The sequence below is a fragment of the Lissotriton vulgaris genome, chromosome 4_1 (assembly GCF_964263255.1).
Source record: "Lissotriton vulgaris chromosome 4_1, aLisVul1.2, whole genome shotgun sequence".
NCBI classification, from domain to species: Eukaryota; Metazoa; Chordata; class Amphibia; order Caudata; family Salamandridae; genus Lissotriton; species Lissotriton vulgaris.
In genome coordinates, this window is record NC_141691.1 from 771,783,314 (window position 1) to 771,797,851 (window position 14,538).

Sequence of the window (14,538 nt, forward strand, 5' to 3'; positions counted from 1 at the left end):
TGCAACGAGCCTTAAAAAGGGCGCCCAGGAGGAGGAGCTACGCTAGCAAACAAGATGGCTGCTTAGGCTCCCGGCTCCGCCGACCTCCGTAGCCTGCCAGATAATCCTGTCGTTAATCCTGTTTTTACGCCCGACCTCCGTGTGGATGAACTGATGATGTCAGGGTCTCAGGTCCTTGCGCCTGCATTGTCTGTGTATCACAACGAGGGAAGCGTGTAAGAGAAACCAAACAGGTGAAATCTTTATCGGAGTTGAACTACAACTCCCAGAATCCCCGGAAGGGGGAAGTACTAAGGCAGCCTTCACACGCATCCTGTTGCGTGTAATTCGTCTTGTCGCCCATTGGAGTCGGGAGCCGCTGCATGCCGCGGCTGATCGTAGGAGAGACTGGAGGGAGAATCGTAGGAGAAACCGGAGGAAGAGATCCAGGTAGGATCTGTGTTTTGAACCTCGAGCGCGGGCGGGAGCGTTTTGCTTCGCCGCGCGTTCATTCAGTCTGCTGACAGAATCGGAGCGCAGTGGTAGTCCGACACGCGTTACCGATCTAAGCCCCCCCCGAGTGAGTTTAACTACGGAGGAGAACTTTGGAGATTAGGAACAGTCCTTAGCGTGCTTGTGCCCTGCTGTGGGGACACTCGTGGGACGTTTGTGTGTGCGGGGCGCAGTGGTGGTCGAATCTACGCGTCTCCGTGCTCACCACAGTTGGTGTTTTGGACGTTTGTATGGGCGGGGCGCGGTGGTGGTCGAAACTACGCGTCTCCGTGCTCACCACAGTTTGTGTTTGGACATTGGAACATTGAATACTAAATTACTGACTATTTGCTCTGAACCTCTTTGACCCTGCAGGAAAGGGTCAGTTCTTCATATCAGTTTCTTTTGTGTTTTGATGCAGAGCGGAGTGTTGTGGTTCTTGCTTCCCACACACCGCCGTTTCTGACAGAAGAGGAATCCCTTTACTTTACATTTACTCCTTGTGAACCTATTTTCCGTTAGAGAGCTGCTGTTGAGCCTGTATCCAGTTATAACGTCTCTCGCCTGTTGTCCTGGCCAGTCAGGTGCCAGAAGGCGATAGAGGAGACGTATGATCACAAAAGCAGCGACCAGGTTATCACAAGGTATACTGAGTTCTTCTAGCGAGATTTATGAGTGTAGCCATGTGTTTAAGAACATATATCTAAGTGGGTTGCTTTTGTCGTTACAGGTAATCCCTTCCCAGCTGACCCTTCCCTTTCCCTTCCTGGTTCTATTTATCCCTCACCTAATGGCTCAACCCCTCTGTGTTTTTTCAACGAGAGGCGTTGTGACGTTTGGAGGTGGAACTTTGTAAGCATCGGTCGTATCCTGTGGAGCAATTCTGGACAGAATTACACGCCCACAAAATACTGCTACTCCCGATCCGATCGTGCTTGCAATGGCTTCACTTGATGATGTTTTACAGGCCTTATTGTTGGTCCAGCAGGAATTGGCTGCCTCCAAAACTGAGGCCGCAAACTTGAGAGATAAGGTGGATAGGTTAAGTAGAAACCCCTTCGATGCATCCACTTCTCAAGTGCAGGTTACAGTCCCACCCCCTATTCCTTTGGCCAGTCCTGAGAGGTACTCAGGAGATCCAAATAAAACTCAGGTGTTTTTGACTCAAATAATGTTGCATTTCTCTTGCAAACCGGCCTCGTTTCCAAACCATCACTCCAGGGTTGCTTTTGCCATATCGTACTTGATTGGAGACGCAGCCAATTGGGCTGTGCCTCTGGTACGGAACAATGATGCTATATTGTCCGATTGGGCTGCGTTCCGTGCGGAGTTCGAAAGAGTGTTCGACAGACGCGCTACTACATTCAGTGCGGACAGAGAACTGCTCACTCTTAGACAGGGTAGGAGGGATCTGGTGTCTTATTTGACTGATTTCAACAGGTTAGTGGCCGAGACATCGTGGCCAGAGGAGAAGAGGATGTCGCTTTTTTATCAGGGATTGAGGGATGGGTTAAAGGATATCATTGCTCAGATAGACCCTCAACCGGTCACATGCACGGATATGATTAATCTAACCCTGCGATTGGATGGTAGGTTAAGCGAGAGAGGTGGAGAAAGAAGAAGGTGGGACAGGGTGTCTTTTGGGTCGGAGTCTAATCCCCGAAAGGCCTTGTCATCCTCTGAAGCTAGCTCAGAACCCATGGAGATAGGAGCAGTAAGAGCTCCTTTGTCTAAAGAAGAAAAGGAGAACCGTAGAGCACTGGGGTTGTGCTTATACCACGGGAAATTTCATTGATAGCAGTTTAGTATCCGCACTGGCTTTAGACAGAATAACTAGAGAAACACCTGAGGAGGTACTGGCTGTTGATGGGAAACCTTTGGTATCAGGACTTATAACCGAACAGACAGATGTGGTAGTGTTGTCCTTCAAGGGAAAGGAGGGGGTGCATAGTGAGGAACTAACTCTCAACATAATAGAAGCACCGCAATACGAGGTCATTCTGGGTATGCCTTGGTTGAGCTACCATAACCCGATGGTTAACTGGAAAACTAAAGAGGTCCGGTTCTTGTCAGAGGAATGCAAAGGGCATCTGAACACCGACAAGTCATCCCAGGCCGCCGCCTTACTTCTCCCGGTAGTGGTGGCTACTGCAGTGGAGAAAAATGTAATTCTTCCCTCTGAATATAGGCGTTTCATGGACGTTTTTAGTGAAACGCAAGCAGAACAACTGCCCCCACATCGAATCTATGATTGTCAAATTGATCTGGTGGAGGGGGCCTCACTACCTTCCTGTCGTGTGTATGCACTCTCTGTACCCGAGACAGCGCATTTAAAAGAATATCTGGATCATTATGTTGCTATCGGGTTTATCAGACCCTCCAGATCCCCCGCAGCCTCTCCGTTGTTTTTTATTAAAAAAGCAAATGGAGACCTGAGATCCTGCATAGACTACAGAGTGCTAAACAAAAATACGGTACGGAATAAATACCCGTTACCCCTCATTTCGGTCCTACTGGATCAAGTAAGGGATGCCCAAATCTATACCCGTCTAGATCTGAGGGGCGCGTATCATTTGGTGCGTGTCAGAGAGGGGGACGAGTGGAAGACTGCCTTCAAGACTCGTTATGGATTATATGAATATATGGTTATGCCGTTTGGGTTGTGCAACGCCCCAGCGGCATTCCAGTATTTCCTTAACGATGTCTTGAAGGAGTTTGTGGATGTATGTGCGGTCGTCTACATACACGACATACTCATTTACTCAGACAGGGCGGAGATACACGGGCACCATGTATCTCAGGTACTACAGAGGTTAGGCGAGAACAAACTGTTTTGCAAGCTGAGCAAGTGCGAATTCAGTGTGACTGAGGTGGAATTCCTGGGAGTTATATTGAGCCCCTCTGGACTGCAGATGTCAGAGAGAAATTCAGGCAGTTCAGGATTGGCCGGTTCCGTCCAGTGTAAAGGACGTCCAGAGCTTCCTGGGATTCGCGAACTATTATCGCAGGTTCATTGCTCAGTTCTCCCAGGTAGCATCTCCCTTGTCTAAATTACTCAGAAAAGGTGTGTCTTTTCTATGGTCTAACGAGGCCGAAAGTGCCTTTGTGTTTCTGAAGCGGGCTTTTACCACTGCCCCGATCTTGGCTCATCCTAAACCGGAACATCCATTCATAGTGGAGGCGGATGCATCAGATGTAGCGATAGGGACCATTCTATCACAGAGGAACCAAACCACAGGGCAGCTGCATCCAGTAGCTTATATGTCCAAGAAATTGAGTTCAGCGGAAAAGAATTACACCATAGCAGAGAAAGAGCTGCTAGCAATAAAGAAAGCTTTTCAGGAATGGCGTCAACATCTCTGGGGGGCTGCATTCCCGGTCACAGTGTTCTCTGATCACAGGAACCTTCAATACATGAAAACAGCCCGGAACCTCACACAAAGACAGATGAGGTGGATGTTATTCTTTTCAGAATACGATTTCATTATTACCTACAGACCAGGGGTAGAGAACAAAAAAGCCGATACCCTATCTAGACAGGATCAAGCTGGCATCCTCCCGGGTGTTAAAGTCCAAGAGGCGATTATAGATCCAGGGAAGGTGGTTTGTGTTGTTCAGGCCAACACCTTTCTGGATTTGGTCCGCCAAGCAAAGACACCGGATGCATGGGTGAGGTGGGCCACTCTGGGAAGCGGCCGCATTTTAAAGCAAGGACTACCTATGCAGAACGGCAAATTGTACCTACCCAATACGGAACTGAGGAAAAAGGCTTTCGAGTGGTGTCATAATACTTTGTTGGCAGGTCACTCAGGGGTAAGCAAAACCATACAGTTGTTACAACGACATTTTTGGTGGGAGACCGTCAAGAATGATGTAAGCACATGGGTTGGAACATGCGAGGAGTGTGCCCGTGCAAAGAACGAGACAGGAAAAAAGAAAGGGCTGCTGATGCCTCTGCCCACACCTAAAAGGCCTTGGCAAACTATCAGCCTTGATTTCATCACAGGTCTTCCTCCGGATCAAGGTAAAACGGCCATCCTGGTGGTGATAGACTATCTCACTAAAATGGAACATTTCATTCCGTGCACGAATCTCCCCACCACCAGTCAGACAGCACAGCTGCTGTTGAGCAACATCATCCGTTTGCACGGGGTGCCCGAAGTCATAATCTCAGATAGGGGTCCACAATTCATCGCCAGGTTCTGGAAGGCCTGGTGCCAGGCCATGCAAATTCAGTCTTCTCTTTCCACTAGTTTCCACCCCCAGACCGATGGGCAGACGGAAAGGCTCAATCAAACCCTAAAGAAATACCTGAGATGCTACGCTGCCGAGGCCCAGGACTCATGGGTTTCCCTGTTGTGGATGGCCGAGGTGGCGTATAATAACGCCTGGCACAGTTCGCTGGGGGTATCACCCTTCTGCGCCACATATGGTTTTGACGCCCGAATACTTCCTATCAGCATCCCGGAGGGGGTTGCTGATCAACCTGCAGTGTTGGGACAGATACGGAACATACAGGCTGTACAAAAAACGATCAGGGCTCACTTACAGAAGGCTAAGATCGAGTACAAGAAGAATGAAGACAAGCATCGGAGGGCGGGTCCTTCCTACGAGGTTGGAGATAAGGTGTGGCTTTCCACTAGGAATATCCGTTTCAAACTGCGCAGCATCTTTCACCCCAGATACATTGGTCCCTACGTTATTTTGAAACAAATCAATCCTGTGGCCTACAAGCTGAAGCTACCGGGGACCCTGAGGATACATCCTGTGTTCCATTGTAATCTGTTAAAGCCTGCTCTTGGTGCCTGGAGGCGTGCCCCTCCACCTGTGATTTGTGATGGTGGTTATGAATACGTGGTACGGAGCATCAAGGATTCCAAATATAGGAGGGGGGTTCTGTGGTATCTGGTGTCCTGGAAAGGATATTCGGCGGAGGATGACTCCTGGGAGCCTGTGCAGAACCTTCGCGCCCCTGAAGCCATCCGTTCCTTCCATCGCAGGTTCCCTCAGCGACCTGGCCCTAGGAGGCGCTAGGAGGGAGGACATAATGTCAGGGTCTCAGGTCCTTGCGCCTGCATTGTCTGTGTATCACAACGAGGGAAGCGTGTAAGAGAAACCGAACAGGTGAAATCTTTATCGGAGTTGAACTACAACTCCCAGAATCCCCGGAAGGGGGAAGTACTAAGGCAGCCTTTACACGCATCCTGTTGCGTGTAATTCGTCTTGTCGCCCATTGGAGTCGGGAGCCGTTGCATGCCGCGGCTGATCGTAGGAGAGACTGGAGGGAGAATCGTAGGAGAAACCGGAGGAAGAGATCCAGGTAGGATCTGTGTTTTGAACCTCGAGCGCGGGCGGGAGCGTTTTGCTTCGCCGCGCGTTCATTCAGTCTGCTGACAGAATCGGAGCGCAGTGGTAGTCCGACACGCGTTACCGATCTAAGCCTCCCCCTAGTGAGTTTAACTACGGAGGAGAACTTTGGAGATTAGGAACAGTCCTTAGCGTGCTTGTGCCCTGCTGTGGGGACACTCGTGGGACGTTTGTGTGTGCGGGGCGCAGTGGTGGTCGAATCTACGCGTCTCCGTGCTCACCACAGTTCGTGTTTTGGACGTTTGTATGGGTGGGGCGCGGTGGTGGTCGAAACTACGCGTCTCCGTGCTCACCACAGTTTGTGTTTGGACATTGGAACATTGAATACTAAATTACTGACTATTTGCTCTGAACCTCTTTGACCCTGTAGGAAAGGGTCAGTTCTTCATATCAGTTTCTTTTGTGTTTTGATGCAGAGCGGAGTGTTGTGGTTCTTGCTTCCCACACACCGCCGTTTCTGACAGAAGAGGAATCTCTTTACTTTACATTTACTCCTTGTGAACCTATTTTCCGTTAGAGAGCTGCTGTTGAGCCTGTATCCAGTTATAACGTCTCTCGCCTGTTGTCCTGGCCAGTCAGGTGCCATAAGGCGATAGAGGAGACGTATGATCACAAAAGCAGCGACCAGGTTATCACAAGGTATACTGAGTTCTTCTAGCGAGATTTATGAGTGTAGCCATGTGTTTAAGAACATATATCTAAGTGGTTTGCTTTTGTCGTTACAGGTAATCCCTTCCCAGCTGACCCTTCCCTTTCCCTTCCTGGTTCTATTTATCCCTCACCTAATGGCTCAACCCCTCTGTGTTTTTTCAACGAGAGGCGTTGTGACGTTTGGAGGTGGAACTTTGTAAGCATCGGTCGTATCCTGTGGAGCAATTCTGGACAGATGAATTGGCTTGTTTGACGGAGTTGTGTCGAGTTGAAGTTTGCGGCCTAGTCCAACAGGAGAGCCGGGGACTCGAGTTTTGACCCAGCCGGGTTGCAATTGAACAATATCGGCCGTGAGAACCAAGCAGGGTCCGGTCTACGGCAGTGGAGGTCTTTTTTTTTTTTTTGCCCGATTTCGGCGGCGATCATTCTGAGTGACTAACATCGAGGGAGGAGTGACGTGACATGATAGTGGCTGTGGATGGGGACCCCTGTCCCGCGGACCCGGTTTCCACCTCGCCGGGGCTCGATGGGTCGGGGTCTTTGCTCGCGGCAGCGAAGTGCAGCTTGCTGCTGCAGGAACAGAACAGTCACCCTCCGACGCCGCTCGTTCCCCCCCATGTCTGTTCCCCTGGAGAAACCGGGCTCTCTGGGGGAAGTGAAAATGATCGATGCAGTGCGGGGAGAAATGGACCGGATGGAGCGTGAGCCGTCGCTAAGGACATTATTGGCAGCCATCGGGGCTTTTCATTTAAATATGGAGGCCCGGATTCACAAAATGATTACGGGCATATCAGAGAAGGAGTGTGTGAAACCGGACCCTACTCCACCGCAAGAACTACTGCCAGCTGCGATTTACAAGGCGACCATTTTGACTTTGGACGAGGACCCCGTGCGACAAGAAGCGCTGAAGCCCTCGGTCGGTATTCTGGAGAATCCTGAAAACGGTGTTTCGAATCACTGACTTTGATTTTTGTTGGACTGAATTTTTTTGGACTCTTTCTACGTTTTGATTATCCTGTAGAAGTGGTTGTCCTACCGGGAGGGGTTCGCATGATGGTTCGGAAGGGCCAAGGCTGAGTTCGATTACCGGGGTTGTTACTATGTTAATGTTAATGTTAATTGGACTTGTACCGCGCACAGCTGCCCCAGCCAAGGGGCGTCCCGGCGCTTGGCTGGGACGCCCCTTGGCCTTAATGGATGTGAGAATTACGACTGTTGATCTAACGGAAGGTTGGGCGGTGTATTATAGCTCCCCCTAATTTACTGTCTTCCTGATTTCTGTAACATTGTATTTTCATCATAGGGGGTGCTTTTATCTGGCGGGGGGAAGGGGACCGGGAGCCCATACGGAAATGCCCTCCTCCATGTCTTTCTCTTTTCTTTTTTTAGAATCTAGTTAGTTTGGGCGACAGGCACACTGCTAGTTGGGGTTAGGCGATAGCCATATGCAGGGGTGCAGGGTGGGGGGATGGGTTTATCATTTTATTTCGGTTCTCATTCTTATGGTTTTCTTTTCTCCAATCTTCTCTTAGGTATCTCCCTTATATGCAATATTGGCAAAATATCCTGATCTTGTTTACCTTCCAGTGTCTGGTTGCCATGCTTTGTCTACAATTCTGATTTTATGAGTGGGCAGGTTTCGAAGGCCGGCGCTTAAATTGTATGTCGATTGTAATGCTACTAATCCTGCTTCGTGCTTATTAGTGCAGGCATCTCAGCGATTCTTCTGTTACTGCAAGTATATCCTGTCTTTGTACCTGTCCCCCTATTATTATGTTGCGATGTATGACACCAGATATGTCTATTCCTTTTTCCTTGTTTTAAAATAATAAAAAGATTTACAAAAAAAAAAAAAAAGGGTGCCCAGGCCAGGCTTTAATCCGTGATAATACCGACTGTCTGTAAATTACATTTGATCGTACGCAAACATTAAATGGTTATTTAATTTACAAAATTCCCATCACACGGTGCCAGTTTGATTTTTATAACTGATATTTAAATGGACTTTGTTGAATAAAATAATTTGTTGAATGCAGTTCAGTATTCGACCAGTACGGTCGGGAGTTACTTGCCTGTGCTAATGAACTTTTTACACCTTTCCTCTGTTGTATGTTTTTTTTGCACTCCATATGGCCGTTTTTTAGATGACATAGGATTTAGATGAGTGTTTAATAGTTTTGTGGGATCTAAACTAAACAGGCGTTTGTCCCCAAAATAAAATATTTAAAATGTACCCTATTAAATGAATTCCTGTATGCGTTTCAATAACAGACATTGCCGAAATTGGTGGTACTTGTTCTCCCTTGGAGGAAACAAACGCCAAGTTGGACTTGTCAGGATTCTAGCATTGTTTACATCGACCTTAAAATACGGGGAGGAGGGGGCTGTGTAGCATCAACATGCAGCTTTTAGGCTGCTTCTGACCAGTTCCTTGTAGCCTTGTCAGCACACAGTAACACGAAAAAACACGGTATTGCAAGCAGTGGCGTCACTGTCGCTTTACTTCCAAAGTATTTTTGAGCCTAAGTAGCTCACGGCTTGGGGGCCGTGAAAGTGAGAGCAATTAGGGGGGAGGAGAAGTGAGGCCAGTGCGCACTGCGCACGATGGGGAAGCCTGTTGGAGGGAGGCTGATTGCTTTGATGTGGAGAGCATCAGGAAAGCTAAACCAGCAGGCAGATGGGAGCGTGTTCACGAGACCACATGCACTTGTAGAAATCGCCGGCTGGTTTAGCTTTCCTGATGCAACCCTATAATTCTCGCTATTCATTGTAATAGCGAGACCTAAAAAGGGAGCTAGGGACCGACCAATCAGTTAGATTGATGCTATGCAGAAGGTCTTCAGCCAGATGATTCTGCATAGGATTCAGTCATGGTCTGAAGACAAAGAATAATTTCCCAATTCCAGGCCTGATTTAGATCAAAGACTGGGACAATAGATCAAGTGTTCAGATTCCTTCTATTGAAAGGTTGTTGTGCTAGGCAAGGGTAGTCTCTACCTTGCATTAATTGATTTAAGACGGCCACTGACCTGGTTCCCAGATCCAGGTTGTGGGTGACGCTCGGCGAAATGGGTATCCCCCCTTTTGTTCTTAAATTACTGATCCCCAACCCTGTTCTCTCTATATGTGAATGGGGTAGTTGATTTCCCCCAGGAGGAGCCAGCAGATTCGCCCACCCTGGGGGGCATTAAGACACCAACTTTGTTGTTCGCGGACGACACCCTGCTGATATCTAAAACCCCAGCTGGGTTACAGCGCCTCATCAATAGATTTCAACTCTCCTGCGACAACTGTGGATTGGTCATAAATGGTGCTAAAACCAAATTCATGGCCTTTAACTGCCATAGGGCATGTAGGAATGGCCCTTTGCTAGGTGGAGTTCCCCTTGAAAAGGTTGACACCTTTGACTATCTAGGTTTAAGAATCTCCAATAAAATGTCTTGAATACCCCACCTAGCAAAGATGCTGATGGGACATAAATTATTGGCTGGAGTAATAGGGAAAGAACACCCCCTTTCACACTCCAGACCTGTAACTCCAGCCCTCCAAATATATGACACAAAAGCAGTTAGCGCTGCCCTTTACGGAGCAGAAGTCTGGAGATTTGATGAATTAGATGAGCTCTGCAGGTCAGGGTATGGCACCCAAATATGTCCCCCTCACCCCCCTTGCTGCTGGACATGGGTAGGCGGTCAATAGGAGCTAGGCTACGCCCCTTACTTTTTTGGGCTCGCATTAGTCGGACCACTGAGCTCTTTTCTTAAGCAGAAGCCCTTACCGAGATCATCCTTCTAGATACCAGCGGGAAAATAGACTGGCTTCGTGACATTAAAAGAACGCTGTCAGCCATAGGAATTTGTGGTTGCTGGGCCAGTCAGGAACCCCCTTGAGGAGAGAGGAACTTAATTGCCTATACTGGGAATGGGTGGACCAAAGAGAGAATCACAAACCCAACATGGGTAAACTGACAACAGAATTCTACTCTCATCGACAAATTAGGCATTATGAGCCCTTCCTTGATTTAATCAAGGTACCAAGAGATAGAACGCTGTACATGCACTTTAGGTATGGATCCCTCCCTGTTTGCGAAGTGACCGCGAAATGGTGCACCAGCAATGTGAAAAATTGCCCTAGCTGCAAGACCCCGACAGAAAGCTTTGCCCATTTAATGTATGCTCGCCCGGCCTATAAAACATCACGGGCTAGATGGCTGAAACCGCTTTGCCAGCAATTGAGCACACAGGACCACTACACAGCACTGCGTACCCTCAGGCCTTTTTTTGTATGCTGTGTAGCAACATTTTTGGGACAAGCCTAGCTCATAAGGTGGAAAGCATTCTCAAGACAGACATAGTGTTTATTGTATATAGGTCATTTGGGATTTTAAGGCTACAACATTATTGTTGCTAGAATTACCATGCATAAGCAATTTATTTTTTAAATCGCCGCTGTCATGTCTAGGCAAACTTAATGCCTTTTTAGTATTGTATCAACGCTTATAAAGATTAAGTATTGACTGTTTTTATACTGGTTTTTAAGGCAATTACGTATTTACCTACCGTTGTTACTTCGCTCTTTTTCTATTAATTTTAACACAATATATGCATTATAGTACAAAGGGCTCAATTGATCACTTGGTTGTACTGACATCCATGTTAACCAAATGTGCTGTAGATCTGTACTCTCATTTTTAAATAATTGTATTGTATTTTAATTTGAACTTTTATGACATCTCTGTTGAAATAAAGCTTAAATTGAAGTATAACTGTAAATTGAAAATGAAAAATGCTCATTTTCTAAGACCCTGCCTCCCCGTCACCGTTATTTTTTACATCCCTGAAGGTATCTTAGCATGCCAAAACATGGCCGTTTTCGCTATTTGATTGGAACGTTTTATGCAGATTCGTTACATGTGGCCAGTTACAAGCATATCAGAGCTCGCCATTTCAATGAAAACTCTTTAACTAAAGAGTCTCTGTCACCTACTTTGCAGCATATATTTGTGAAAGTGAATAATATGTAGGGAATTCTAATAATTCTCCTTAAAATAAAGTATCATTTTTTGGCACATTATATCAGCATACTTTATTTCATAGTCCTTTTTTTTTTCTTCACAGATTATTACAGGCACATCTGAATTCTCTACTGAACAATAGAACTGGACTCAGGATATTCTTCCCACTGTGTGGCAAAGTTGTTGACATGAAGTGGTAATAAAACATCATCTATTTTCGCATACTCTTAATAGTGTGTGCTCCCTCTTCTGCTTGAATTATGATTAATACTTGATTTATGTTTATTCTAACAGCATGAACCAGAATATGGCGTAAAATATCTACTGAAATTTTAAAATCTGGTTAAATATGAGTGTTAGAAATGGGGGTCTCTAGTTGGCAGAGGTGGGTACATTAGTCGAAGTAGGGACCCTTCTTCCTTGTCAGGATAAGGGAGTTACACTCCTGAAATAACCCCTTCTCACCCCCATGCTAGCTTTGCACAAGCAGTCAGGCTTATCTCCGATGCAGTGTGTAAAGCATTTGCACATAACCGACAGTAATACAGTGAAAACACTACAAACGGACACCACACCAGTTTTAGAGAAATATCCAATATTTTATATACTTAAAAAGGTATGCTTTGCAAAAATATTTGAAAAATACAGTTCCTTGAATTCGGTAACTCCGTCCGGGGCTACCACAGTGTCGTGAACACCAAATCCAAACAGTTCTGGCTGACCGTGGCATCGTGGGCCAGCTACGGTGTTGGGAAGACTAGCAAAACAGTACTTTTAGAAATGTAGGGTGTCGGCGACCTCTCGTTGACCTCCAGTAAGCTGGCGTCAGTTCCGGAAGCCGGTGCAGGAGTCTTCGGGCCCTTGCAATCACATGCGTTGCAGATTGAACTCCTCGTGGTTGAAGTAGGGAACGCCGGCATCGGCAGGCATAGGCAGGTGTCTTGTACTGCGGTGCAAAGGGCAGCGGTGTGGCGTGCGTGCCCTCAGGTCGTGGTGCAGGCAGCGGCTCAGTGACGGTCGTTCAGCGGCGCCGGTGAGAACAGGACTGCTGTGCGAAGTGATGCAGTGCTCGTCGTGGTGCTGGCAGCGGCGTCGTCGTTGCTGAAGCGCTGCCGTCAGCTGACAAACTGGAGTCGATGGCAACGGTGTCGTTAGGCCAAGGCTGCGGTGCGTGATGAGGATGGTGCATCATGTAACTTACGAGCGGTGCCCTCGAACCATGGTGCAAGCCGCGGTGTCGTTGTCGGCGTGGAGCATCGTCGTTGGGGATGCCACGGCAGTGTTGTGAAGCGAGGCGGTGCGAAGTGAAGTGCCCACAGTTCGTGATGCACGCAGCGACTGGGTGGGGCGTCTTTGGTGAGACCAGGGTTTGCGGTTTGGCGGTGCTCTCTGTGGTGCCTTCAGGACACAGAGTCGGAAGCGGTGTTGTAGACGGCGTCAGGTTGCTTTTTCTTCTGTTGCATCACAAAACACACAGTCCCCAGTACTGATGGCAAAAAAACTTGAAGTCTTTGCTGTTCATTAAACCTCTTGAGCAGGGAGCAATCTCTACCTCAAGCCCTTGGAGAAACTCAATAAAGAAGTTGCAGAAAGTTCAGTTCAGTCCTTTCAATGACCAAGACAGAAGTGGACACTGCTGGCCAACACAACAAAGCACTCAGCAAAGTGGCAGTTCCTCCTCACAGTTCCTCCTGTTCTTCTTCTTGGTCCAAAAGAGTTCTAAAGGTTTGGGATCTCGGCCCCAGTATCTACACCCACAATTGCTTTATTCTCTCAGGCAAAGAGTGTCTGTGCTTAGTCCAAACCAGTGCTGTCCTCTCTGGCCCAGCTTCCTGGTAGGAGGTGGAGACAGCATTGTGGAAGGCAGACCAGGCCCATTCAGGTGAAAAGAAATCTCCTTCCCCTACTCTTAATGCAGCTCAGGTCTAATTAGCCCAGCCCTGACTCATCCAGACTCTCTGGATTCACTGCACATCCCCAGCCCCTAGCACTCCAAAGCCAGACATTCAATCCACAAACTCAGAAGAGACACACAGGATGGCTAAGCAAGAAAATACCTACTTTCTGAAAGTGGTATTTTCAAACACAGAACATAAAAATCATCTTTACTAAAAAATGCATTTTTACATTCCAGGCATACTAAACTCAATGTCCCTATCTTGTCCTAATGGGAAGTTATGCTTATAAGATGTATAAGATGTATAAGTAAAACTCCAATTCCTTCCTATGGGACAGATAGCCTTTGTTGTGGTCAAAAATAAAATACACTGTAATTCACCACCAGGACATGTCATCAACAGAAGTACATATCCTACCTTTGAAATACATAGCTCCCTGTCCACAGGGGTACATTGGGCATACCTTAGGGGTGACTAGTATGTAAGAAAAGGGAAGGGTAGGGTCTGGCAAGTGGGTGCACTTGCCAAAACGACATGGCAGTACTAGGCTGCAAACAGATACAGCAGTGGCAGATCTGAGTTACATTTACAGGCTGCTTATGTGGGTGGCACAATCAGCTGCAGGCCTCTAGCAGCATTTGATTTACATGCCCTGGGTGCACACAGTGCACGGTACTAGGGACTGACTAGTAAATCAAAAATGCCAATCATGGAAACACCAATCCATAATAACAATTTACAACAGGAGCACTTGCATTTTAAGGTATAGATAACTGTGCGGGTGAAGATTTCTGGACTTCTGGTGCTACAATGGTTAAGGCCCAAATCCTCTTAAATGGCTACACCCAAGAGCCACTGCAGGGTTAAGTATAGAGAGCGATGGAGGATTTTGCCCTCTTGATTTGTCAAAAGAAGTATGGAATAAATGTCAATAGTTTTATTTTGTTTTCCACTTGCTTATTTTTTATTTGAATTTCCATATGTGAAATTAGAAAAAGGCTAGTGAGAGACACGTGTTTCGCCCTAGTGGCCCATTGGCCGTGGTTTTACAAGGCTATTAAATTGAGAGAGAGAAAGGTAGGGGATTTTGAGTGAGTGAAGTGTCAGAGAAGGTAAAGGGAAAAAGAGGGAGTCACA

The 14,538-nt window shown here is 47.2% G+C and overlaps 1 protein-coding gene across 2 annotated transcripts in view; it reads left to right on the top strand.

Annotated features, from left to right (window-relative positions):
- LOC147722575 (putative thiopurine S-methyltransferase) overlaps positions 1-14,538 on the top strand; it is a 91,714-nt gene that overhangs the window by 23,675 nt on the left and 53,501 nt on the right. Inside the window, exon 2 of one of the 2 annotated variants that reach the window (XM_086966861.1) lies at positions 11,607-11,699. The exons of the other annotated variant lie outside the window; for it this stretch is intronic. Within the exon in view, the coding sequence (XP_086822987.1) occupies positions 11,607-11,699 (93 nt within the window). The remainder of the gene's footprint in view (positions 1-11,606; positions 11,700-14,538) is intronic. 2 annotated transcript variants of the gene reach the window in all.